Below are 27,152 nucleotides of genomic sequence, written 5' to 3'. Positions count from 1 at the left end.
CAGCAGCACAGAACAAATGGCCTTGCCTTCAAGGTCCCTGTGGAAGCCTAAGAGACCTGAGAAAAAACACTTCCGACAGGTGAGAGCTGTCCTGTCCCTGAAAGGTGAAAGCTGACCCTTATCTGTGACAGGTGAGAGCTGCCCCCATCCCTGACAGGTGACAGTGGACTTCCAGCCCTGCTGGAGCCAGAGTCACAGCCAAGGCAAGTGTTGGGAGAGGAACAGTGAGATGGCCTCCAAGAGTGACATGGTGGGGCTGGTGAGGGTCCAGAGTCCTCCAAGCCCAGCCAAGACAGGACTTTGCTCAAGTCCAACTGCAGGGCCAGGAAGGCAGGACTTGGGGACACTCACCTGCTGGACACCACTGGGATTTGACTGGAGAGGCACAGGACTTTCCTGAAGTTACCTCATGTCCCAGTGTGAGTGCTTCTGGCATGCCAAACCCCACCCTGCTCCCCAGCAGTCAAGGGGATCCCTGAGGGAACCTGGCAGCTGGAGGGGCCTGGCCCCAGTGCAGGGGCTCAGGGAAGTTGCTGACTTGCTCTGTACCCTCCGCAGGCCCGCCACCAGATGTCGTGGAGCTGGCATGGCACTGGGGGCTCACCTCCCGGAGGGGTATGATGAGGTGGCATGCGTCCTCCTCTTTGCTAGCAAAGCAGATGTAGTTGCTGGAGATGAACATCTGGCCAGGGATGTGCAGTTTGTTGAACGGGGTCCACAGCGTACAGCCTGTGTGGCCATCCAGGCGCTCGTCCCTGGGCAGCCGGAACGTGGCCCGGTAGCACTCGTTCTTGGCTCGGGCATCCAGGTCTCTGGGAAACCAAGGTGGGGTGGGAGGAAAGGAGATAAGAGTGAGGACACAATATGCCCGCAAGGGGACCTCAGAGCCTTGGTTTCCACACGGGATTGGGCTCTTTGGGGTCATGCCCCAGGGACCTTGGAATTCAATAAAACACACACAGCAGATGGCCATGTACTACGGGAGACATCTGCATGACCAGCAGAGGACATGTATGCAGCAAACAGTGTGCCTTTGGGCCGCAAGGGCTCTGGAGGACACCCACAGCTTGACAGGGCTTCACACGTTGCTTGCTCAGTGCTGAGGATGGACAGGGCCCCAGTGCCCGGGGGTTCCCCACACCTGCCCTGCATGCCTCTGCCCCAAGGCTGTTACTTCTGCCAGGGAACACCCAGCCCCACCCAAACACCCAGAGGAGGACTCCCCAAGATGCCCTGTTGATGATTGCAAGGGTATGCTCACTTATCTGATGGCCATGTGAAGTGGCCGCCTGGCACCCTGGTCCTGGCCCCTTTGGTGGCTCTTTCCTTGGAAATATCTTTCTCCTCAGCCCCCCGGGGGAGAGGGGCCTGCCAGCAGCCTGAGCAAGGCCTGGCAGGCATACCCTGATGGACAGTGTCAAGTTCTGGCCCTGCTTGTTTCCTTTCTGGAAGGTTCCAGCAGCAACCCCATCACTCACATATGGAGAGTGACATCCTTGGATGGACATGCTGGTCCTGAAGGTGTACCTCACGGTCTGGGCCAAGGCCATGGTCTCTGGGGGCAACCCAGGAAACAGCCAGGCGGGGATGAGGTCTTGGTACACGGGTATGAATCCGGGAACCCTTGAGCTCCCGGCCAGTCGTGCGGGTTTGCAGCTACAATTGAGGAACACAACGGTAGTGCTCCGGGGAGGAGGGCCAGCCATCATTACTGTCTACCAATCGCCAGCATATGAGCCCCTCCACCTCACAGGGCTTTGAGAAGTAACTCTTTGTGGTTAGTAGTAGCTATTTTTGGATGGCACCTCTGTGGACCTCATGGTGTCCTCCTGTCCCAAATACACCCCGAGAGGGGGGCGGGTCCCTCCCACCCCAGAGGGCCACTCACCGCTTCAGAGCCGAGATGTTCCTGTGTGGCCGGGAAGGCCGGGGCAGTGCCTTGTCCTCCAGGAAGCCCTCACTGTCCAGCAGCTGCCGCATGGCCAGGTTGGCCAGCTGCTCCATGAGCTTGAAGGTCTCACCGATGTTCAGGAACATGGAAAAGAAGAGCTCCTGGTCCCGGGTGTCCACACGGATGCTCTCGGGGAAGAGCAGTGTGGCATTCTTCTCCAGCCTTGTGACGTCTACCCATTGCACCACCAGGCTCACTGCATGCCCGCAGGACAGATACACCAGTGGGTCAGACGGGCCGGAGGGCTGGGCAGCACGTGCACCCACTGGGACAGCCGCTCCCCAGGGAATCACTGACTGTGTGTCCCCGAGGGAATCACTGACTGTGTGTCCCCTATGCCTGAGCCTGGTTGTGCTGGGACATGTGATCCACATGGAGGGACCGGCCCCAAGAATATCTGGGGTGACTATGTGTCCCACAAATGATTGAAGGGTAACACAGATGAACATGGGAAGTGAGCTGAGACCCTGGTCCAGAGAAGCCCACCTAGTGGGAGTGCGCTGACAGAGGGGACGTTGACCCCTGCCTGGTGAGGAGGTGGGAGGGGCGGGGTGGAGAGGGAAGAAGGGCAGGTGGAAGGGTGTGTCAGATGTGTGCCTGGTGGGACAAAGCCTTGCTGGGCTCAGGAAGGCTGAAGCCCTGGGAGCTCTTTCCTGGGGTGATGTAGCAGCAGAGGGCGCCAGCCTTGTGTCCGGAGGCAGGGAGGGTCCTGCAGCAACAAGGCACTCCATAACCCAGAGCCACTCAGGGATGGCAGGTGCCCTTGGATATTCCACTTAAAGGAGAGAAGGGAGCCCCCGTGCAGTCACTCTGTGAGGAACCACGTCGATGGATGGAGGTGGGATGGGGAGCCCCCAAGAGCCAGGTGCAGACCTAGCTCGAGTCTGGGCCTCCCTACCGAAAGCCAGTCAGGTGCACTGGGTTTCGGGGAGATCCTCTGGTGTGTGTGTGGGGACAGAGTATCTGGGGGCCGAGAGGAAGGAAGGCACTCAGGAACCCGAGAGATCTGGAGAGGTGGTGAGTTTTCTGGGGTGGAGAGGCAGTGGGGAGAGAAGCTGAGGATGACGGGCCTGCCTGCCACACTTACCTTCCTTCCCCAGCAGGAACGAGTAGAAGCACAGGTGGTTGACGGTCAGGTAGAGCCAGCCCTGCCGGGGCACGCGACCTTTCCAGTAGCTGCAGGAGTAGTAGTTGACCAACTTCTCCCCCTCCGGCATCCCAAACTGCTTCCGCATCTTCAGCTCGGCCTCCTTGAACTTTCCGGGGTCCTCGTCTCCCTGGGGCTGCAGATTCTTGTTCTCTTCTGCGATGATGCCCTGGAGGAGGACAAGGGAACTGACTCCTGGCCTGCCCAGGGGTTTCTGTGGCCCCAGGAAACCCAGGCAGTGGGACCCAGGACTCTTGTTCACTGGCCCCAGGGCCACAAGCATGGGAGGCCCAGTGGGCAAGGCTGGGGCACACGGTTGGACAGACAGACCCCAGGCAGATGCCCTCAACTCCCTGAGCGAATAATACTTCTAGCATGGCTGGCTTGAAGTAGTGACTTTAAAAATAAACATCTCTTCTTCTTTTTTTATTTTTTGAGAGAGAGAGAGAGCGTGCACATGTGTGCACGTGCACAGGAACAGGGAGGGGGAGAATCCCAAGCAGGCTTGGTGCTGTCAGTGCAGAGCCCGATATGGGGGGGCCGGGGGGCTCAATCCCATGACCCTGGGATCATGACCTAAGCTGAAACCAAGAGTCAGACGGTCAACTGACTGAGCTACCCAGACACCCTTAAACTCCTGAATTGGTTGGCTTAAAGTTTTTTAGGGCATTTCTCTCTCCTTTTTAAAACTCTGCTTTTTTAGGGGCACCTGGATGGCTTAGTCGGTTGAGTGTCTGTCCAATTTTGGCTCAGGTCATGACCTCATGATTTGTGAGTTCAAGACTGCATTGGGCTCTGTGCTGACAGCTCAGAGCCTAGAGCCTGCTTTAGATTGTGTGTGTGTGTGTGTGTGTGCTGCTCCCCTACTCGTGCTGTCTCTCTCTTAAAAATAAACATTACAAAAAATAAAAAAAACCAACTCTGCTTTTTTATAGATGGTTCTCATATTTCATTCTTTTCATTGCTTATTTGAGGTTTCTAGCTTTGGTCCTGGATCCCTTTTGCCACAGGTTTATGTCTTAGCTGGTTTTCAGGAAGTGTTGCCTTTCTGCATTGTTCCTTTGTTTCCTATGCAGTTAACTTCTGCCCTTTGTGATTTCCTTCAAATTTCCTGATTTCTGGAGTCAGAAATGCTAACTTACTGAACTGGATGCCTGGCTCATTAGTTTCCACCTTTTCTTTTTCTTCTCATAAGATTTAAGGCTTCAGATGTTCTGTGTACTGTTTTTGCTGCAGTCCACAAATTCGGATATGCAGTAGTATTTTGACAATCATTCAGTTCTAAGTATTTTCTTTTTTAAAAAATTTCTTAAGTAGGCTCCATACCCAGTGTGAAGTCCAGTGTGGGGGCCTGAACTCACCACTCTGAGATCAAGACCTGAGCTGAGATGAAGAATCTGATGCTTAATTGGCTGAGCCACCCAGGCACCCGAGTTCTAAATATTTTTTAATATGCATTTCTTCTTTAACCCATGAGTCATTGAGAAATTTTGTTCCGTTTTGTTGGTTAGTTTGTTTGGGTCTGGCATGGAGGAAACATTTAATAATGTTGCTGCTTCATCATCATCAATATTCTTATTTTTAAGCTTATTTAGTTACTTTTGAGAGATACAGAGATAGCATGAGTTGGGAAGGGGCAGAGAGACAGGGAGGGAGAGAGAGAATCCCAAGCAGGCTCTGCACTGCCAGCACAGAGTCCAATACAGGGCTCAAACCCACGAAGCTGAGAGATCATGATCTGAGATGAAACCAAGAGCTGGACACTTAGCCAACAAGAGCCACCCAGGTGCCTCCGTTATTATTATTAAGTTAAGCTCCACTCACAATGTAGAGCTTGAACTCACATCCCCAAGGGATCAAGAGTCGGGTGCTCTACCGACTGAGCCAGTCATTATTATTATTATTATTATTATTATTGCCCAGCTTGCTCATTAGAATAGAGACTTGCCTCTGCCCTCCTTGCCTTTCTTCGTGCAGCTAGAAAGGCAATGCAGGTCTTACTCTGAACCCCAAAGCACACGGGGAAGAGCCGAGGAACTATTGGTGTCATCTGCCCAGGTCTGGAAAGTTCTGGCATAAAGAAGTCACAGGGCCTGCTCAAAGCAACTATGCACCGCGAAACTTTGACTCAGTAAGAACCCCCAAGAAATCTAACTGAAGGCAAAATAACTGAACAAAAAGAAGACACACATGAGGATGCACTTAGGTAGATGTTCCTTACAGTGTTAACTGTCCCCCTGGAAGAGGAAACAACCCAACTATCATTGCATCAGTTTTTATGCATATTCCACTAAGTATAACATATATGACCTAACCAGTCCCCTGACATAAAGCGCTCAGTACGGTACTCCATAAATGCTACGCTAGCAAGAAGTACCGCTCTCATTTTGCAGAACAGATAGCAGCTGCTTCCCCTCCTACCATAGGCTGGAAGGTGCCGTTTCCAGTCTTTCTGCTGACAGTGCTGCAGAGTATGTGTTATTCTGCATGTATGACGACACCATATGGTAAATTCCAAGGAAGGGAATCACTGGGTCAGAGGGTGCACACATTTTTAAGTAGTGTTCATTTTGTAAATGAGACATGCCTCCAACTATTCTATCACTTCCATCTTCTTCCTGTTACGGTGGCCAAGGCATTGGCCATGAGAGCTGCTCCTTTGTGGGGAATGGAAACTCCCAGCTAAGCTTGGTCAGACTCCTGCAGCTGGCCAGGAGAAGCAGGGACCTGTGTGGCAAGTTCAAATGCCCCTTTCAAGACTGAGAGAACGGGAGTGAACACTGCCTTCCATTTCTAGTAAATGGAAGTAAAACCTAACCACACTGTTTGGAGGTTAAATAAGATGATACAGGTGAACCTGCCAGCCCAGAGCAGGAGCAGGAGCCAGTGGTGGAAGTTGAACCTTACGTGTATCTTGCCCTTGACGAAGGTGGTGATATCTTCCTCATTGTCAAAGATGGACAGCGTCTGGAGTAAGTTATTTTCCAGCCATTCCCAGTGCTTTGTGATCTCTTTGCGGGAAGAACCTAGGGAAGGTTTGGTGGAGTAAAAAAGAGGAAAATCAATAAAATCACCAGGCCTTAACCATAAATTCAGAGACTAAAACAGATGACCTAATTTGCTATATCCAAAAGACTCCAATCTTCAGGCCGCTAACTCTTTTCCTACTTAAACTTTACGTACAAGGGTGCCTGGGTGGCTCAGTCAGTTAAGTGCCTGACTTTGGCTTAAGTCATGATCTCGTGGGTCGTGAGTTCGAGCCCCACATTAGGCTCTGGGTTGACAGCTCAGAGACTGAAGCCTGCTTTGGATTCTGTGTCTCCCTCTCTCTCTGCCCTTCCCCTGTCCTCACTCTGTCTCTCTCTCAAAATTAAATAAACATTAAAAAAACCACAACTTTACATACATAACAGTAGTCATGAACACGAACAATGGTTCAGGCAGAATTGTAGAGAGTCATGTGGAACATAAAGCCTCCATTTCCCCTAACACCAAGTAAGAGTCACCACTAGCTTCCTACATGCCCTTCCAGAAATAGTCTATAGATCTGCAGGTTTGCTTAGTTGTAAAGATTTCCCTTCCAGATAAAAGGACTTGATGTGGTCTTTGATATATAGGTGATTGACCAGACAGTCAGACTTGTAAGTGCCAGCAGTTTCAGGAGCATTCAGGTGTCCACAGATGGCAGCTGGATGGAGCTTCCTGTAGGACTCCAGGCCCCTGGCCAGCTGGTCTTCTGTGGGGCAAGCCAGAGGCTCTCGCCTGCTCTCTCTGAAGCCAGAGGCACCCACCCAGGCCTTTGCCTGCAAGGTCCTCCTCACCACCCCTTTCACACCCAAGCCCTTCTCCTGCCCCCTCCTGACCCCTGCAGCTTCTGGCTAGTCGCCAGTTTCAGCCCGCCTAGGAGGTAGTCCCTTCTCTCCTCAGGGAAGGGTTCTGGAGGGCACAGCAGCTCCAGTGGTAATGGAAAAACTTAGGGCAGTTTTAATGCCGCTCCTGAAGGGTGGGGCAGCTGTTTTCTCTGCCCCCTCTCCCCAACTGAAGGAACTGGGAGGGGAAGCAAAGGGATGACAGGAGTCTCTGCCTGGCTTCCCCTACCTCTTTGGGATTTTGCCTGTGCCTGGCAGGGAATTTCACTCAAGAACGGTTTTCTTTCTCTTTTCTTTTTTTAAGATTTTAAATTTGATTTATTTGGAGAAAGAGAGAGGGGCACGTGTGCAAGCAGGGAAGGGTCAGAGAGGGAGGGAGAGAGAGAATCCCAAGCAGGCTCTGCACTGTTGGTGCAGAGCCTGACACGGGGCTCAAACTCATGAAACCGTGAGATCATGACCTGAGCTGAAACCAAGGGTTGGATGCTTAACTGACTGAGCCACCCAGGCGCCCCTCAGGAACCGTTTTCTGAACGAATGAACACCAGAAGAGTGAAAGCCCTGCATCCTTCTCAGCTGATCAGTTTATGGACTGTGAGTGCCCGTGGTAAGGCCCACAGATTAAGCATGGAGGGAGCCTGAGGAAAGACCCAAGTCCAATTTTTGCTGGGTGCCTGATTCTCTGCCACCCCATCCTTCCCTACCTATCAACAACCTTCCACCAGCTGAAGACTCAATCCTGACCCTGCCCTGGCCAGGCCAAGTTGGTCCCTACCATCAACTCTGTCCCAGGCATCTCGCTCACTGATTGCTCTGGGACATGTCACAACCCAGCTGGTCTTGGTTAAGGTTGATTGTTCCTTTACATTTACCCAAGGAGTTCACTACTCTAGCAATCAACACTGAGTTAAGACCCTTCCCCTCTCCCGTGGGCCAGTGTGAAGATGCCCACGTGAAGGCAATTAAACCCAGATTCATACAACTGTCAGTGAGTCACAACAGACAATCAAAATTACAGGCATAATTCCACCCACAATTTCCTTCTTCTCCCCCCGTTTTTCCTTTGGACTTCTTTTATGGCCTCCTTTCCCTGGTGCACAGAGGCCAAGGTCTTGTTGGTAGAAGGGATTTCTCTTTCTCTCTCTCTCTCTTTTTGCCAAGAACCTGCATTTGAATTTGGAAGTTAAATTTGCAAGTGATACAGCTCTAGAGTCATTGTCTTTCATGCACACATTCCTGGCAACCTCAAACAGAAGAAATCTTGTCCACACTGTCCGCTGTGTGGATCTGTCTGCACTTTGAGTATAAATATTTACCTATGTGCATTCAAAAGAATTATCAGTTAGAAGTAACTCAATCTTCCCTTAGCACTAAGTAAACACAAACTATGCCATCTTTATGTTAGGTTCAGAGAATAAAAAAGATAGCTAATCATTATTAAGTGCTACTTCTGTTTTCAGAACTTCTCATGGAATATCTTATTTTCTTCTTAGAGAACCTTGGAGACAGTACCATTATTTTTGTTTTATAGGATGGAGGTGAGGCACAGAGAGGTTAAGTGAGTTGCCCAGTGTCACACAGCTGAGATGTGACCAAACCATGGTCCTAGCCCAGGCTGACTGGTTGCTCAGACTCTACCCTTGCCCTTAGGGAGCTGCCAGTCTAGGGTGAGAGCCAGTGAGCCCTTAGTGTAAAAGTGCTGGTAAAAGTACCCCAAACATGGTGAGTCTGGAGTAGCAAGAAGGAAAAAGTGGATACCTGAGTCTAGGGAATCTGGTTTTCCATAGGAGCTGACACTGGGCGGGTTCTCAACAGAGTGCAAGGTTAGGTGGATGTGGGGGGGACACTACGCATTGGCCAGGACAGGTGTGTCTGGTCTGGCTGAAGGCCAGTTGTGAGATGAGGGAAGGACAGAAATGGAGGCAGGCTGGCCCCAAAAGTCCTTTAATGGAAAGCTAAGGAGTCAGGATTCACTGGGCAGGTGTCAGCATGACCGTGTCTGGTTTTGCAGAGCTGAAGGGGAAGGAGGGAGGCACAGCAGAGGTCAGGGAAGGCTTGGGGGGTGTGGTAAAAGCAGGAGTAGGTCAGTGTGTGGCCTGAGGCTAAAGACTAAGGCTCCCCAGCACCAGGCCCTGCTAGTTCCCACACTGCCACAAGCATGGCCTTCCTCTCACTGCCATGGATTGTCTCTTCCTCATCTGCTGAGAAGGAACATTGCTGAGACAAGGGAAAATCTCAAGGGCCCATTTTATTAAAAAAATTAAAAAAAAATTTTTTTTCTTAACATTTATTTATTTTTGAGACAGAGAGAGACAGAGCATGAACAGGGGAGGATCAGAGAGAGAGAGGGAGACACAGAATGTGAAACAGGCTTCAGGCTTTGAGCTGTCAGCACAGAGCCCAACGCGGGGCTGGAACTCAGGGACTGTGAGATCATGACCTGAGCTGAGCCACCCAGGTGCCCCTAAAAAATTCTTTTAAAGTATTTATTTATTTTTGAGAAAGAGAGAGAGAGAGCATGAGCAGGAGAGGGGCAGAGAGGGAGATACAGAATCAGAAGCAGGCTCCAGGCTCTGAGCTGTCAGCACAGAGACTGATGTGGGGCTCCGACTCATAAACTGAGAGATCATGACCTGAGCCGAAGTTGGACGCTTAACTGACTGGGCCAACCAGGGCCCAAAGGACCCATTTCATTTCTTTATTTTAAAGTTTTATTTATTTAAAGTTTTATTTATTTGAAAGAGAGAGAGGGGGGGGGGGAGGGGCAGACAGAGGGAGAGAGAATCCCAGTCAGGCTCTGTATCCTCAAAACAGAGACCGATTCAGGGCTCAAACCCACCAACCGTGAGATCATGACCTGAGCTGAAATCAAGAGTCAGATGCTTAACTAATTGAGCCACCCAGAGGCCTCCACAAAGGCCCATTTTAGAGTAATGTGTCTCCTTGCAGCTCAGGCACAGGACAACCTCCCTGGGTCCCACCCCATAGGAAGCCCCTCTCTCAGGCAGACTCTGGAACCAGGAGAGCAGGGGTCCCAATTCGCCCCCACCTGGCCTTGGGCAATCCCAGACTTTGAAGCCTTTGTTGATTCCTACACAGGGGAAAGGGCACCTCTGTTCAGGTGCCAGGGAGGAAGATGACTTTGGAAGAAGGGGTCTCAGCTGTGAACACTCTTATCCTTTCTCAGGCCTCCTAACCCTCGCTGTGCCACAGTTTCCTCATCTTCAAAATACAGGAAAAAAAAAACTCACAAAAAACAAAGTTTCACCTTCTCGAGTTTTCGGGAGGTTCACATAAGTGCCTGGCCTGCTGCATGTGCTGTCTGAGTGCTGGCTGTGACCGTTAATGTATCCCAGTGACCTCAGCTGGGTTAGTACCCACTGAAAGAGGACCTCCTCCCAGACTCTAGGGAGGGCTGAGCGTGTCTCCTCCCAGGTGGATGACTACTGCCGGTCCCATTATTCACGGCAGCTACTTCTGTAAAGTCTCATGAACAATACTGACCCCAGGGGAGCTACAGGGAAGGCTAAGCTCCTGTAAACCTGTGGTCACAACATTTTCATCAACCGATCAATACATGACTTTGTTTTATGTGGCTCTCTGATTAAAGGCACCCTATTTAATATATATTAATTCCCTAACGTGAAACTCATGGCTAGCAACTCTGTCTGTAACACATGCCTGAATGAAGCTTCTCTAACACACCTACTTTCTCTATGAGGCACATCACACTTTTTGTGCTTAGGAACCCAGCCAGCACCTTGGCATTACATTTGGGTCCACTTTATTTATTTGTATTTTATTTATTCAAACAATTTTTTATGTTTATTAATTTTTGAGAGAGAGACAGAGAGAGAGAGACAGAGCATGAGCAGGGAGAGAAAAGGAGACACAAACTCTGAAGCAGGCTCCAGGCTCCGAGCTGTCAGCACAGAGCCCAATGCGGGGCTCGACCCCACAAACTGAGATCATGACTTGAGCTGAAGTTGGACACTTCACCGACTGAGCCACCCAGGCACCCCAATTTATTTACTTTTAAAGTTTATTTATTTTGAGCGAGAGAGCACACCCATGCAGCGGAGGGGCAGTGAGAGAGGGAGAAAGAGAGAATCCCAAGCAGACCTTGATCCCAGGAACTGTGAGATCATGATCGGAGCAGAAAGCAAGAATTGATGCTCAACCAAAGAGCCACCCAGGTGTCCCAGGGGGCCATTTGAAACAAAGTCACCAACAAACAACACAAAAAGCCCAAAGTATGGTGCTTAGACTACAGAAAGGATACTCGTTTACAGTTTGACAGCTGACACAAGAAGATAGAAAAATGGGGGTGCCCGGGTGACTCAGTCAGTTGGGTGTCCAACTTCAGCTCAGGTCATGATCTCGCAGTTGATGAGTTCGAGCCCCGAGTCGGGCTCTGTGCTGACAGCTCAGAGCCTGGAGCCTGCTTCAGATTCTGTGTCTCCCCCTCTCTGCCCCTTCCCCACTCATGCTCTTTCTATCTCAAAAATGAATACACATTAAAAAAATTAAAAAAAAAAAGAAAGATGGCTTGTTCTTGTTCCCCCTCAGCAGGCAACCTGTGTGTTGGGTAACTCCAATTTTTCACTGCTCCGCACATGCACGTTCCCACCAATGTCCACAATCTCAAAGCACTACAGGGCACCTGTGAACCTCTGAGCTGCCTTCCTAAGCTGGACGCAGGCCTGGGCTGTGTGGTCTGAACGAAGGGTAGCACCAGGTTCTCTGGAGGCAATATCCAGTCCAGGAATGCAGGCTGGGTCCCCTCCCTGCTGGAGGGCCCACCTTGCTCATCTAGGGCAGGCCCTGTCCAGCATCCTTTGTGATTCAAGGCACCTACCACATGCCACTGTCCAGTAGACCTGGGAGTCCTGGGTCTGGTGCAGGATTCGATAAGGGGCCACGCGGGCACTGGAGTCCAACACCACGTCCAGGGTGCCCACAAGAAGACCTGGGGGCAGGGCAGAGAGTGAGGGTGAGGGAGAGCCACACCGGCAGCCGAGCCCGGAGGCAGCCAGAACAGTAGCACTGCCCTCAATGCCATGAGGCTATGACAGGTCTGGCATCACCCTCGTCCACCAAATAACTTCTTTTTCCTCAAAGGCCTTCAGCTGTATCTGATCCCTATCAAAAACTCCCCTCCCACTTCTTCCTGGAAGCTTCTGCTTATTCTCCTGACTCACAAATGCTTGCAGGCAGGGGCAGACTCAGGATTTAAGGGGCCCTTTTTATGAGCTTAAACAATTCTGGGGGGCCCTCTTTAGGAAAAATACAAAATTAGGTTTGAAAACAAGCATTTCTTTAGAACGAGAAAGGACAAGTCTCAAATTAAAAACAAAAACAATACCATGGATATCACAAAATCCAGACAAAAAGTACAATGTGTTTTATTAACTGCCAGACACATCTCATTAAGATACATTTTTGTTTTTGCCCTGACATTTTTGGCCATGTACTCTGATGGCTTTTTCAAATATAAGACAATGACTTTGTAATATCACTTTCCATTATCAACAACAGGAAGATAATGTAGTCTTTCCTCCGCCAAGTAATCACACATTTTTATTCTGGAAAGTTTAAGGAGGTTCCTTGTGGCTTCAGAAGTCATGACTGAAGAAGACATGGCAATTTTTAGAACTGTCCAATTTGGGAAAACACTGATCTAGTTGTTTCCATCTCTGAACTGAAGCATTTTAGGACATTTCAAATTTCCCTTTTCATCACATATATCCTTTATCAATGTTGCTGTTTCCCTGACAAATTAGAAGAAATGCCTTTGACCCATGTTTGATTCACTTCTCTTTGTTAAATTGAATTATTAAGCTATCTGAAAATCTGTTCACTGTTCCTATTTGGAATTTATTTTTTCCTTTTCATGAAGTGCTGTTTTTGGTATGATCTGGAAGTATTCTGTTACCATTTTCCTGTTGATGTCAGAATGATTTTATTAACTCGACTTTAACACTTTTGGGTCATATTCCATTTTTAACTATTTTTTTTCCCTCCTAAATCTTAACAAATAAAATTACTGATTACAAAAGAAGATACTCATCACCCATATCCAATTTAGGAGTCTGGAATCTCTCGCTTGTTTTATTGAAATGTTCTAAACCACCTCTCTAAATTGCAGTTAAATTGGCATATTAAAACTTCATCAGGATTTGGAATAAACTTTTTTTTCCCCATGGTTTCTGCTGGGGTTTCTCTTTGGGTCTTGGAGATTTTATTTTAATCCTTATACTGTTGGCATATCCTTGTTTCAAGACCTGAAAGCTTTTTCATGGGCAGAACATCTCGTCACACTCAGACTCTTCAATGAGGAATCCAGGCTAGCATTTTTTTTTTTTAATGTTTATTTATTTTTGAGAGGGAGAGAGTGAGCAGGGGAGGGGCAGAGAGAGAGAGGGACAGAGGATCTGAAGCGGGCTCTGCACTGACAGCAGAGAGCCAGACGTGGGGCTTGAACCCACAAACCATGAGATCATGACCTGAGCTGAACTCGGATGCTTAACTGACTGAGCCACCCAGGCACCCCAGGGCTGGCATCTGTTTTTAAAGGCCAGCCTGAACAAAACCACATCGCTAACTGTTCCTCCCTTGGAGATACAGGGTTCAGGAAGCCAGGATGTCTATGATGGCACAAGGAAGGCCATGGCAGAGGCCACGGCAGGACTCATCACACCTAGCTGAACAGGGAGCTGAAGGAGTGGTTCCTGGTTGGGGGGTGGACACACTCTGGGGGGGGGGGCACAGAGACAGGAGTGAAGTGGAAAGCACCTTCTGTGCCCAGGAAGGCGGAGCACAGAGGGTCCCACCCACCCTCTGAGACGATCTTTAGATGCACAGAGCACAGAACGAGTGCTGGAAGCACACTGGTGCTACACAAGGTACTGAGCACCATGTCTGGCTTTCCTAAATGGGCTTTTGAGGTTGACCACTGTTCAGACTCTCCAGAGGAGCTGCTGTCTAACATCCACTGAACATCCTAGTCTAGGACACAGGTCCAGCACTGGCTCCTGTGATTCTTGAGGCTGCTGGGAGGCAGCTTAGGCACTGAAAGGAACACAGTTTTCTTAGGAAGGCACAGTCCGGGGAGCCTGGGGTGGCTCAGTTAGTTAAGGGTCTGACTTCGGCTCAGGTCATGATGTCACAGTTCGTGAGTTTGAGCCCCGCATCAGGCTCTGTCATAATGGAGCCTGCTTCCAATCCTCTGTTTACCTCTCTCTCTGCCCTTTCCATGCTCGAGCATGTGTGTGCGCACTCTCTCTCTCAAAATAAGTAAACATTAAGGAAAAAAAAAAAAAAAAAGAACGGTACAGTCTCTTCCACATTAGGAGGTATGGCCAGGAAAAGTGGCAGAGAAGGTCTGTGGGAAACTCCTAGCTGCATCTCAGACGACTATTCGCTGCTAATGTTTAAAATCACAATGTTTCACAGAAATTTCCTGTTGATAACCGTAAGATCTGGCAACACTGGGCCTGCAGTCTGGTATGGCAACAAAGGGCCACCTGGAAGCATAGACACTGAGCCTGCCCCAGCTCTGCACTGGTAGTGCCCACACAGGCTTGGAGCATGAGGGACCTCGGACAACTTGCAGAGAGAGGGAAGGCCCAGGGCACTTTCTCTGGATCCCACGTGCCACACAACTCCTGGAGGTGCCTGCCCACCATTAGCGGTGCTGCCCAGATGGACAAAGGGGCACCTTGGTTGGCTCGCCAGAACAGCCTACACTGGTAATTAGGCAAAGCCTCCGTCTGCGGCTCCAGGGCACCACCAAGCAAGAAAGGTGGACAAAAAGCTGGAGGGATGGGGGCTGAGGCCAGCAGCAGCTCAGGGGGCTTCTGATCTCACTAAAAGGGCAAATCTGGGCGGAAGGAAAGACGCAAAAGAAAACGTGTGCTTGTGTCACTTGGCGCCTCTGACGTCCTGGGGGAAACTGAGGCAGACGCAGAGGACCAGGAGATGTCGCTTTCAGCTGTGAAATCTCACTCCAGGAGACTGCACACGCCTGGGCTAAGCCCCGGGAAGCTCACGGGCACCGCGATCGGCCAGAGGCCGCTGCCAGCCTTCGCCTGACCTCCCGGGGTTGGCTGAAGTCGCCGACCAGCCTCCCAACGCCAGCCCCTTTGCCTTTCCCCCGTCCTAGGCCCGTCCTCACCGCGCGCCCCCCGCCCCCAGGCCCCGTCCCCACCTCCCGCCCCGGACACCCTCTTCGCCTCCCTGACCCCCCGCCCTCCCCTCGCGCCCCCGCCCCGGCCCGGCCCCCGCCGCCGGCGCGCCCTCCCCGCCCGGCCCGCGGCCGCGTCCATAGGCCCGGCCGCCGCGCGCCTCTCACCCGTGAGGCCGCCGCCCTTGCCGTGGCCGCGGCGCCGCTGCAGCACGAAGAAGGGGTTGGCCCGCTCCGTCACCCAAAGCGCGTTGGCCACCAGCACCTCCTCCGGGCCCAACCACATCGTGAGACCGCTCGCACCGGGCCGAGGCCGGCCAGGCGGAAGCGCCGCCGCCGTCGCCGCCGCGCCGGAGCCGAGCGGGCGGGGCGGGGCGGGGCGGGCGGGCTGACCGGGCGGCGCCCCCTGGCGGGCGCGCGGACCAGCAAACGCCGGCTCGGGGCCCGCGGGGCGCGCGCGTCTCCCCGGGCCCCGCCCCGCCCCACTGCCCCCGGCCTCCCGCCGCAGGCCGGCCTGACCCGGCCGGGTCCGCCTCCCTCTCGCCCAAGGCCCGGCACTGTAGTCTCATCTAAGGAGCGACAGCCCAGCCCCGGGGCCATGGGCTTCTGGCCAGAATGGCCGAGTGCACAGGCCAAAGGAACTGGTCGCGCAGAGAGCCGGGGCCCTGGCGTTCTGTGAAAACCTGTCCAGGGTTTGTGGGGGAAATGTAAAGAAATAGCATTTGCAAATACACGTCCGGCTAATTGTGCTGTGCACCCCAAGGCATATTAACTTTGCAAAGGGCTTCTGGAAGGGGTTAGACGATTGCCACCATTTTCAGAATTCGGACGCTGGGACCTAAGACTAGGAAAACCTCCAGGAGCTGAGGACGGGTTGTCAGGGAGCCTCGAAGCTGGCAGGGTACATAGAAATACGTGCAGTCCCCACACATGAGAGAGAGGGACCCTGGGGCTTGGTGGTCCAAGGATCAGGATGGGGCTGGCCCTGGGACATTAGGGGTTTCTGCATAAGCATGGGTAGAGGATGTGGACCCTCTGCTTTCCCAGTGCTGGCCTGTAAGGGTCCACCCCCTCACAAACACCGACACTTGTGAGTGAAAGAGGGAGCTGTTAATTATATTTGGGGCAATCCAGAAGGTCCAGGTCCAGTTTGGTTGCAGGATCATGCTGCTGGCCTGAGCCCACCCAGGAAACGGCAGGCGGGCAAACCCATCGGGGCACTTTGGGATCATCTTGGGAGGCTTTAGCTGGTTGCCAATTGGGTTTCTGTCACCAGCATTCAGAAATCTAATATGATAGAAGGAAGTAAAATAGGCAGTTTTATGGTTGACAGCCAGAGTGATCAAAAGTCTTCTGAAGTATTGCTTGAGACCTTATCAAGGCGCAGAGGCCATTTTTCTTTAAGACCTTGTAAGCTTGAACTGATAATGTGCTCTCTGGGGAGTAATCTACCCTCAGGAATTTGGAGTACTTGTTAACACCTTAGGAGGAGGTAAAGGGTTATTTTGTTCCTTCATGCCAGTAGTTCTCAAGCTTGAGCATACATCAGAATCACCTGTAAGGCTTGTTAAAACACAGATTGGTGGGCCCCACCTCAGAGTGTTTGCATTTCTTTCTTTTTTTAAAAAAAATGTTTATTTTTGAGAGAGAGAGACAGAGACAGAGACAGAGACAGAGTATGAGCAGGGGAGGAGCAGAGAGAGAGGGAGACAAAGAATCTGAAGCAGGCTCCAGGCTCTGAGCTGTCAGCACAGATCCCGATGCAGGGTCTCATGAACCGTAAGATCATGACCTGAGCCGAAGTCAAACCCTTAATTGAGCCACCCAGGCGCCCCAAAAGTCACCCTTTTAAAGTGCACAGTTTGGTGTTAGTACATTCACAAAGTTGTGCAATCATTACCACTAACTCCATCACTCCAGAAAGAAACTTCTTACGTATCACTCTCCATTCCCCAACCCCCTCCACCCCTGGCGACCACTAATCTATTTCTGTCCCTCTGGGTTTGGCCATTGTGGATATTTCTTTTTTTTTTTTATATATATATTAAATTTATTGACAAATTGGTTTCCATACAACACCCAGTGCTCATCCCAAAAGGTGCCCTCCTCAATACCCATCACCCACCCTCTCCTCTCTCCCACCCCCCATCAACCCTCAGTTTGTTCTCAGTTTTTAACAGTCTCTTATGCTTTGGCTCTCTCCCACTCTAACCTCTTTTTTTTTTTTTCCTTCCCCTCCCCCATGGGTTCCTGTTAAGTTTCTCAGGATCCACATAAGAGTGAAACCATATGGTATCTGTCTTTCTCTGTATGGCTTATTTCACTTAGCATCACACTCTCCAGTTCCATCCACGTTGCTATAAAAGGCCATATTTCATTTTTTCTCATTACCACGTAATATTCCATTGTGTATATAAATGGATATTTCATATAAATGAACTCATACACTATGTGGCCTTTGTGTCTTGCTTCTTTCACTTACTGTCATGTGTTCAAGGTTCATGTTGTAGCATGTATCAGTACTTCATTCCTTTTTATGGGTAATATCCCATTGTTTTAATATGCCCCATTTTCCTTATCCACTCCTCAGTTGGATATTTGGGTTGTTTCCCCTTTTAGGCTGTTATGAATAATGCTGCTGTGAACATCTGTGTACGAGCTTTTGGGTGAACATGTTTTCAGTTCTCTTGGACATGTTTCTAGAAGTGGAATTGTTGGGTCCTATGGTAAACCTATGTTGAACCTTTTGAGGAACCACCACACTGTTCTCCAAAACAGCCGCACCACCTCACATTGCCACCAGTGATGTGTGGAGGTTGCAATTTCTCCATATCTGGTCAACATTTGTTATTGTCTTTTTTTTTTTTTATTAAACAAATTTTTTTAATGTTTATTTCTGGGAGAGAGACAGAGTGTGAGCGGGTGAGGGGCAGAGAGAGAGGGAGACACAGAATCCGAAGCAGGCTCCAGGCTCCGAGCTGCCAGCACAGAGCCTGATGCAGGGCTCGAACTCACAGAGTGTGAGATCATGACCTAAGCCGAAGTTGGATGCTTAGCCGACTGAGCCACCCAGGCACCCGTTACTGTCTGTCTTGTTTATGACAGCCACCCTAGTGGGTATGAAGTAGTATATCATCTGGTTTGGATCTATGTTTCCCCAACGACTTACAATGTTGAGCATCTTTTCATGTGCTTGATGGTCATTTGAGCATCTTTGTCGGAGAAATGTCTATTTATATCCTTTGCCCATTTTAATTAATTTTTTTTAAAGCTTATCCACTTATTCTAGACAGAGAGAGAGAGAGAGTGCGCGCGCAGGGGAGGGGCAGAGAGAGATGGAGAGAGAGAATCCCTAGCAGGCTCTGTGCTGTTGGCCTGGAGCCTGATGTGGGGCTCCGTCTCACCAACTGTGAGCTCATGACCTGAGCCGAAATCAAGAGTCAGATGTTTAACCGACTGAGCTGCCCAGGCACCAGGCTTCTGCCCCAACATCCACTTCTTCCCGTGCAGCATTGTGATTTTGCTGAGGAAACCACACCTTGGAACTCTCAGCTCCTGCCTTTCAGGTGAGGCCACATGCACTCCGGGGCTGCAGAAGTGGAGCCTATGATGGCCTCGGCTGTTGGCACATACTATCTGTAACACACCACCTGGTTCAGTGATGGCCATGGGCCTCCAACCAAGCCAGTCAGCCTCAAAGAGGTCCCATTTTTCTCTGGATTACCTCCTGGGGAAGTGGGCCAGCTCTGGTGCTGATGGGGCTACCACCACCCTGAGCCTGAGTCTGGAGTCTCCCTGCAGGAAGCAGGCTAGCAAATGAGAACTGGTGTCCATGTATGAGGGTCAGACCATGCACAAGGTTCCCCCTGTCACGTTAGCTCTGCTAAATTCCCCTTTTGCTTCAGCCAGTTTTGTCTGGGGTTTCTGCCACTTCAGCCAAGAGTCCCTCACTGATGCAGGTTACCACCAACAGCACCCAATGTGGACAAAGCAGCTTTTTCAGTAGGTTTTTATTGAAATGGTTATATTAGCAAATCCCACACATACAGGTATACACTATCAGCATATAGGTATATACCATACCATTTCACTACTTAATTATACTTACATTAACCATATGGACCTAGGCCATTGTGCTGCCCAGGACATTTCAAAGGGCTTTTAAGATCTGATTGCCAATAATCAGCTCACATTTTACTCGCAGGTAATCTGTGTTCTAGACAAAGTAACTCCCCCTACAGTGAGCCCCCAAATGAAGCAAATGATCAATTTTGCTTTTGGGCTATTTGATGTATGTTTTTTCTGGCACAAGCTATCCATTGGTGAGTTAAAATTCAAGTGCATAGTTTCCCTTTCATCCTTCAAGGTGGAAGATAAGTCATTTGCCACATTTAGGTATATCCCAAGCCTCCCCCACCCCAAATTACCTGTGCTACAGTTAGAAAAATAGTTTTGTATGCCATCCTCTGAGATGTTGTGCATAGTTAGCAGGAACCCAGAATAAGAGAGCTCTGTGAATGACCCAAATATGAAAGGGGTAACTTTAATATTTTATATGAGTACAAAAGCTACTGAGGGTCAAAAACAATTGTGACATATGTAGCCTTCAGTTTGGACCAACTCCTTCTCTTGTATAGGAAGAAGACTATTCTAGTAGGTGACGCTGTTCCCAATACCCCAAATAGCATTTCATAGCTTGGAGTCTTTTGCTTCTGTGATCACACCGGTCAGGTTTCCTTAGGCAGAGCCACAGCCACTTGGGAGTGGACCCTGCTTCTCGTTCTCAGCTTTAGACTTGGCTTTAGATTCTGGCCCCAAGCACCAGCCAAGGGCGCCCCTACTCCAGTTGGCTCAGCAAGCCAGGGGGATGTAGGACACAGTGCTCTCTCTAGGAAGGCATGTGTCATTTCAGGCTGGGTACCCAGTAAAGGTGCTGGGGACGCAGACACTAGCCACAGCTAGTTGACTTTGTCCACACAGCATACAGTCAGCAGGCAGGTAACCTGCTTAGCAACAGCTTACTTGAGTGAAGGGAAAGAAATGGCCTGGATATTAGAGTCTACTTACCCCCCACCCCACCTTTTGTCTTTATAGCCATCTCAGCTCAGTACCTACCAGTCACTAGAATAGTCCTTTAATATCACACAGGGTAAATACACTTGGACTTAATTGTGGATAAGGGTAATTCTGAAAACAAATTAGGATCCACTTTGTGCTGGGTTAAATTTGTAAAAATATAGCTCAGAACGATCATCTGGGGCTTTTGACAGTTGCTGAGAGTCCTAAAGAGAGCTGGAGAGAGGGTGATTGTGGAGGGGGTAAGGAGCTGATGAAGGCCAGCCAGGGTTGCCAGATGACCAACCGACATGCGTCTTCCCTACACATGTGCCCACCCAAGCGGATGACAGTGGACTGGTGGGAAATGAGCCGTTTCAGGCCAGCATTCGACTGGGCCGGGGATCCTCAAGGTTGTGTCCCAGGAGATTCAAGATCCACTGCGGCAAAGAAAAGGGTGCCAATGACTTCCTCCAGCTCTTGGCTTTTCCACCAAAGGAGAATGTGTGTGGTTTATAAAGGCGCTTCCGCTGATTCTCAACACCACCCTTGGCTTGAGCACCGGGGCTCTGGCAGCTGTCTCTGGGCCCCTGGCAACGCTCCTTGGGCCTGCTGTTTCAGAGAAACTCTTTCCTTTCAGGATGCCAGGCCGGTTGGTGCCACCTCGAACCTTGGTCTTTTGTGGTATATGCATGTAGAAGATTCAATGGGAGGAACTAGGAAAGCCCAGGAAGAAGGTCTGAGGGATTCCAGCAGCACTGAATCCTTCTGAAAGTTTAATACTCAAGTTTTCATGAAATTCAAAATTTTGAAAATTTGTTTTCTTTTTTTTTTGTCACAAAGTATCTTCCTTCTCCCCCAAGTCAGTGAAGAAAACAGAAAAAAAAAAAAAAAAAAAAAAAAGGCTTGAGCTAGAGTGAACTGCCAGAGGGCAAATCCCAGGTAAGTCCTGGGTTGTGGGCTGGGGGCCCCCATGGGGCCTTGTTAGACTGTGAGACAGTGAGAGCCAAGTCTTGGGTGCAGACATGTCGTCCTAAGTAGCTGAGGCTGCCGGCACCCCTTCCCCTCCACAGTCACTGGAGGCTGGCTGGTGGGATGCAGCTCTCGAGATCACAGGGGACTGATACCACCCCCTGCCTACTAGGGTGCCAACTGGGCCCTCCTTGTCAAGGCTCAGTCAGTGGGGATCTTTCAGGATACGCCTAAGAAAGAAGGCAACCTTCCTGACTCCACCAGCACCCGGTGGAGCCCTAGAGAGGGGGCGGGGAAGACGCCAGCTAGTTAGGGTCTCCGTCTCGGAGTGGGACATGGAGGGGAGGGGAGACCTTTCCCCCTTCTGCCACACTTGGCTCTTGCTGCTGTTTCGCAGGATGGTAAGCAAAGCACAGTTCCATGCAGCCAACACAGGCACCTTACCTCCATATCCTTCTTTCTGGATTTCCTCTGATGTTACGAGACTTAAAATGTGTAAGTTTCCCAGTCTTGCGAAACATCCATGGATGTCATGTGAACATATGCGCTCATTTTCTCCTTTTCCCACTAGGTTTTGGAATGATTTACCAACGAGGCCACAAGGCACAAGCAGACGCACCTCCCTTGTGACAAGTGCCCTTAGCAGGGAAGACACTTCTTTCAAGCTGTGGGTGTCCTAACAGTTGCCCTGTGATAACGATCCTTTCCTCGGGTGTTGGGAGTAGTGCTCAGGTCAGTCAGTCCAAACTCTGTTTCTGGGAGTGAGTGAGGGCCAACTCCTCCGCCCCTCAAGCCATCACCTCCTTTCTTGAAGAGGGAAGTCCCACCCACTGGTTTAAACTAAATTGGTTGCCGACACCTGCTCCTTCTGCTCATCCCTTAACTGTTGGTGTCCCCAGGGCTTTTTCCCAAGCCTGGCTCTCATGTCACTGGGCAATTTCAGCCCCACTCTGGCTCCCACCATCATCTGAATGAAGGGAACGCCAGGCCTGGCTGGACAGCCTCTCTGGGGAGTCTAACTGTTGTGAGTGTATATGTGTGTGAGTGCGTGTGTCTTGTGTACACACCTGTGTGTATGTGTAGGGGTGTAGGGTGTAGGGAGGGAGGCAGGAGGAGAAAGAAGGAGAAGGGGAGAGGAGGGAGAAGGTTTGGGGCATCTGAGGGGCAGGGATTACATGGGGGCTACTTTGGTAGGTCTAGGTGACCTATTCCTTTCAAACACAGCTTCCCAGGAATTCTGACTGCTCTTTCCTTACCTCAGGCTGCCTGAGATCCAGAGCTACACCTCCAGGCCTCCCACTAGAGGGAGGTGGAAAGTGTCCCCACAGGGGCTCTCCCTGGGTCCCACCAACACCTACCGGGTCACCGAGACTGGTCACCTGGACTTCCTCTTCAGGCTGGTGGGACCCCGGGCTCGGGCCTAACAGTGAAGCCCTCGGCCCTGGGGCAGGCCTCAGCACCTGGGCATTGCAGTGCCTCTCTGGTCCATACCCTCCCCACTCTCGCTCTTTCCCAGAGATGTGGGCCCTCCCCACAGCCCTGGGAGTGAGACCCATGCCCTTGCCAGTCTCCTGCTCCTCATCCCTCGTCTTCATGGGGCGGGGCAGTGTGCATTCCCATCCTGCCTTCTCATGGCTGCCTGGTGCCCCTCCTTCTGCACCCCGGGGAAACCCCCCTCTCCATGACTCACCGTCATCGTATTTCGCCTCACAGCACAGTTGGCCAGTGTTCTTGAACAGCCTAAGTCTTCATGATCCCTGGAGCCCCCTCAACTCTGAATGTAGCAAATAGTGAGAACTGAATAAAGGTCTGTTGAGGAAATTAGCCTCGTAATCCTACTCTTTTCCTTATAAATTCTACTTCCTGGAAACCAGTGTTTTTGTTCCATGACATTTAGGAACAGCAACCGCTTGTCAGGGTGACCTGACATTAACACCACCTCCTTGTTTGCCTATAGCAGAACCACAGCCTAAGTGATAAAGGTGAATGGGGAGACAGCATTTTGGGAACCAGTTTCATTTAACGGGAGATCATGGAAAGAATGGGGTGTGAGGGGTAATAAGAATACGAGAAGAGTTTACAAAGCCCATAGGAAATTTCAGGTCAGTCAAATTCAGTAACCTTATTTTGTTTAAACCCTTAGCAACTGCGTGTTTTGGAAGCTGGGCTGCTGGGTGCAGCAGGGCAGCTGGCAGTACAGTCCAAATGGGTGTTCAGGGAAGCGCGGCCCTTGGCAGTTCCTCTGAGTCAGGCCTGAGGAGGGGCTGGGGAATGGAGCCTTACTTCAAAAGCCGGCCTCACCAGACTTGGTGAGGTGTCTTTAACCACCCAGGAGTAGAGCTGGTCTTCCCCTGAGGGGGCAGAAGCTGGGAGCCCTGGACAGACCCACTACCCACCCACCACTGGGTGATGCCATGCCTGGCCCTTCTGTTGTTTCCTAGCCAGTGGCCTCTTCCCTCTCCCTGACGGATCAGCAAAAGAGGGCTATGGGCAGTTGCTCACTCTGGAAGTGAAACACAACCAAATCCTAAGTGTTTGCATTTTAACTGTAACGACCCAATTCCTGGCTGATCAGGTGATGGTTATGGCTACCCCAGACCCCACTCCACAAGTATCCTGCGGTGCATGCTGAGAGGTCTGCACCGGGCACGGCCTGGGGACGGGGTGGAGGCCATGCTGGGAGGAAGAGGTGGGAGCCAGGCCCAGCTCAGAGCAGTCCGCAGGAGGGACAGAGGGTTTGCGGTGTAAGCGACTTGTTCCTCTGTCCCTTCTGTTCTTCAAATAGTAACTCTCCCTGCCCCACAAAAAAAAAAAAAAAACATTCAGAAGCTATCTACACTTCCTGGCTAATAACCACTGTGGCTGTAAGACTTGGAACAACTGAGATCCTCATATGCTGGGGAAGAGGGTCTGGTCTCTCCATAACCCCAACCAGGCCTGTATGGCCAATAAACTGCTTCTAAACCTCGAACTTCTCAGAGGTAGGGGTGCTGAGAAGGATGTCTCACCCAGACCCCTACCCCGCTCTCTGGGGTCCCTGGAGTGGCTCCACAGAGAAGTCTCCAGCACCGCTGCCAGCAAAGAGGCTGTTATTTGGGACAAATATTGCTATTCCCGGAGTGTATGACCTCCACATAGAAGTTACTGTCTCTCCTGACAAAGGCAGGACGTTCTGTAGCCGAGCAGAAAAGTGGCCTCAATTTTTAGGGAAAAGGTGTCAAGCTGGGACCCAGAGCACTATTCTGAGTGAATTCCCCTGTAAGAAATGCCTCCTTGGTTATTTGACAGTGAAGGCGTGTCCTAGATTTACCAGAAATTCAAATATGTTTTAATATGTAGATTTTTAGGGGTCTGAGTTTTTAATTTTTTCTCAGGTCACTTCATTCCTTTTCAGTAAAGGAATGTCTTGAGTAAAATTTAATGTCTACCCTTTTGTGAGACCATACAAATCAGAAGAGAGTGCCCTGCTGGGATCTCAGTTCTGGTGCAGGAAAACAAGGTCATGGTACAGACAACACGGTCAGAATTGAGCCATCTTCCCTGTTGGATGAGCCAAAGCAAACACAAACTTGGGTGTGTGTCTGGAACACTGAGTTCTAATCTCCTTGAGACTCATTCCCTCACCACAGAGCCAGTGGGGCAAACCTGTCTTTCTGAACAGTGCTTTCTTGAAACTGTTTATCAAAAAATTTTTTGTACTACAAAGACAATAAAAAGGAAAAAAAAAAAGAACCAAATAGAAGCCCTTGGTTAAAGGTAAAAAGAAAAAGCTGCTAAGACCTTAAAAATCCTGCATTGTTCTAGCCTCAAATGATTATGGACATAACGCCACTGGTCACTGGGAGGTGACGTTCCCAATGGCTATCACCACCCTGGTTCTCTGAGGGGTTTTGCTCGGGGGCGCAACTGTGTTTTGAGGCATCCTAGCAACATGTGATGAGAACAGACACTTAAAGGGGAGAAGCCAGCTGCACAGGGAAAAACGGCAAGTGTCCACCTTGAATTTCTGTTTTACAGAGTTAATAAAAATCACAGGGTGGGGGGGGGGTCACAGGTCTGAGTGGTTTGCTGCCAGATGTAAGCATATGGAGGCTGAAGTTTCCATTCTCATAAGAAGGATCTAGGACCTGAACACATTTACATCTCTATATGGCTCCTACTGATAGGAGAAACAGGCTGATCTGCAGTGTGTCCTTGAGCAAAAAGGAGGCGTCAATTTGTTTTACAGATTTGCTTGTCGTGGTTCTGTGCTGGGATTACTCTTCACGTACATGTTTCTTGTGACGTTAACTGGATGTCATCCCCAGGCGTGTGGGGCGAGCACGTGTGTCCCTGATGTCCGCCATGCTGGCCACCGTGTCTTTTTCTGTAAGCCCCTGTGCCTTCTTCATGCCAAGGCTGGTAGGAGGCAACTGGGTCAGACTAGTAAGACTGAAGAGGGGTGCTCATCTGGTATCTAACAGCAAGGAGGTGGTCTGATCTCAAGAAAACACTCAGAGTTGTTCTGGGCTTGACACCCATTGGCCATCACTCCAAGGTCATCCAGAGAAGACTGCCAGGCTGTCCTCGTGGGGCCCACCTCTCCTCACACCTCAGCAGATGCCAAGCAGACAAGTCCACAGGCCTCGGGGTCAGGGCCTTCAGGGCTTCGGTGGTCACAAAAGCACTCGGCCCCCTGTGTCATGCTCTAGGAGGGGGGCTGGAAACGGCAACGAGCAAGACTGCCTGCCCTGCACAGCCGGCAGCCCCACCGTGGTGTGCTGGGTGGTAGTCTCAGAGGAGGGACGAAAGGCAAGCCTTTCTCTCAGGAACCTTTGGCAAGAGGCTCCTCAACAGAAAGTAGGAGAAGAGACAGGAAGATAGAGAGTGGGCCACGTAGCAGCAACTTGTGCCCCACGTCAGTGAGGAGTGTCACCTGCAAGCTTAAGTATGCACTGTAAGTGGGGAGCACAAAAGGTATTTTAAAAACCCCAACATCACCCTGACACAGAATATGCATGTAATTACTCAGAGACATGTCTGCAATGCAACATTGACCCCTGGGCCCCTGCTCTTCTCCGGGAACAGCCAGTCTTGTTGGGACCCATATTCCTGGCCCAGCTTTGGACAGGTTTTCAGTGCTCCAAGGTCACCTGGACAATAACACTGTCCTCAAAGCCTCACCTTGGGGGAACCTTGCAGTTTAACCCTGAGCCCCAATCTGTGCTTGGAAAGCCCTGCCATTCTTCCACAATGGACACTGACAGAAGAATACAAAATAAGAAAGGTGATCATAAATCAAATCACAAAAGAGGTGACCCCCCAGAGCCCATTTAGAAAAATCAGGTTTTGTTCTCATCATACATGTCCAAAGAGGGTTCGATTGTGGAGAATTCACTTTCATACACCAGACTCCGAGGAGACAAGGAGTTTCGATGAAAGAAGTGACCACCTGGAAAAGGAACAGGAAACACACACTTAATAGGTCATCAGGCCTCCATTTCCCATGTAGCTCGGAGGAAAGAAGACACATTACCTTCAAAGCATCATATTTTCTAAAGAATCTCCATTTGGGGATCTTACCACGAGAGAAATGGAAAGGATTTGGGCATCCCTTAGTTTGAGCACATTAGAAACATGTAAATCCCAATGTTCGGGTCCCTATGAGATTAACCCTTGGAGCTTTTGAAAGCAAAAGCTGCCTGGTGCCTTGCAAATATGAAGGTTTCTACCCAGGGCCTTGCAATCTGTAGAGGCCTCCTTCTGTACCTTCCACCTGAATACCTGTTCAGGGAGGAGCCTGGTATGTGTGTGTGTGTGTTCCGTGTGTGTGTGCGCGCGCGCGCGCATGTTCTGTGTGTGTGCTTCTAGAAGCACTGCATGTTTCCCCTCCACTCCACATTTGATATACATGATGTCACATTTTATACATCTTTCTATGCTGTGTATCTCTTAACTAATCTTTGGAGATATAATTGATTTTATTACTCTGTC

The 27,152-nt window shown here is 50.3% G+C and overlaps 2 protein-coding genes across 3 annotated transcripts in view; both read right to left on the bottom strand.

Annotated features, from left to right (window-relative positions):
• TBC1D9B (TBC1 domain family member 9B) overlaps positions 1-15,513 on the bottom strand; it is a 47,216-nt gene extending 31,703 nt beyond the window's left edge. For both annotated transcript variants that reach the window (XM_023254017.2, XM_023254018.2), the window contains exons 1-6: positions 15,321-15,513; positions 11,826-11,936; positions 6,006-6,124; positions 3,039-3,267; positions 1,889-2,147; positions 605-812 (exon numbers count right to left, since the gene is read on the bottom strand). In XM_023254017.2, the coding sequence (XP_023109785.2) occupies positions 605-812; positions 1,889-2,147; positions 3,039-3,267; positions 6,006-6,124; positions 11,826-11,936; positions 15,321-15,438 (1,044 nt within the window). In that variant the 5' untranslated portion in view covers positions 15,439-15,513. The remainder of the gene's footprint in view (positions 1-604; positions 813-1,888; positions 2,148-3,038; positions 3,268-6,005; positions 6,125-11,825; positions 11,937-15,320) is intronic.
• Positions 15,514-19,145: 3,632 nt separating this feature from the next.
• RNF130 (ring finger protein 130) overlaps positions 19,146-27,152 on the bottom strand; it is a 139,135-nt gene continuing 131,128 nt past the window's right edge. Inside the window, exon 8 of the mRNA XM_023254015.2 lies at positions 19,146-26,610. Coding sequence (XP_023109783.2) covers positions 26,501-26,610 — 110 coding nt within the window. The 3' untranslated portion in view covers positions 19,146-26,500. The remainder of the gene's footprint in view (positions 26,611-27,152) is intronic.

Source organism: Felis catus, chromosome A1 (genome assembly GCF_018350175.1).
Source record: "Felis catus isolate Fca126 chromosome A1, F.catus_Fca126_mat1.0, whole genome shotgun sequence".
In the NCBI taxonomy this organism is placed as follows: Eukaryota; Metazoa; Chordata; class Mammalia; order Carnivora; family Felidae; genus Felis; species Felis catus.
The sequence above is the reverse complement of the archived record's forward strand: the minus strand, read 5'-3'. Positions and strand labels throughout refer to the sequence as shown.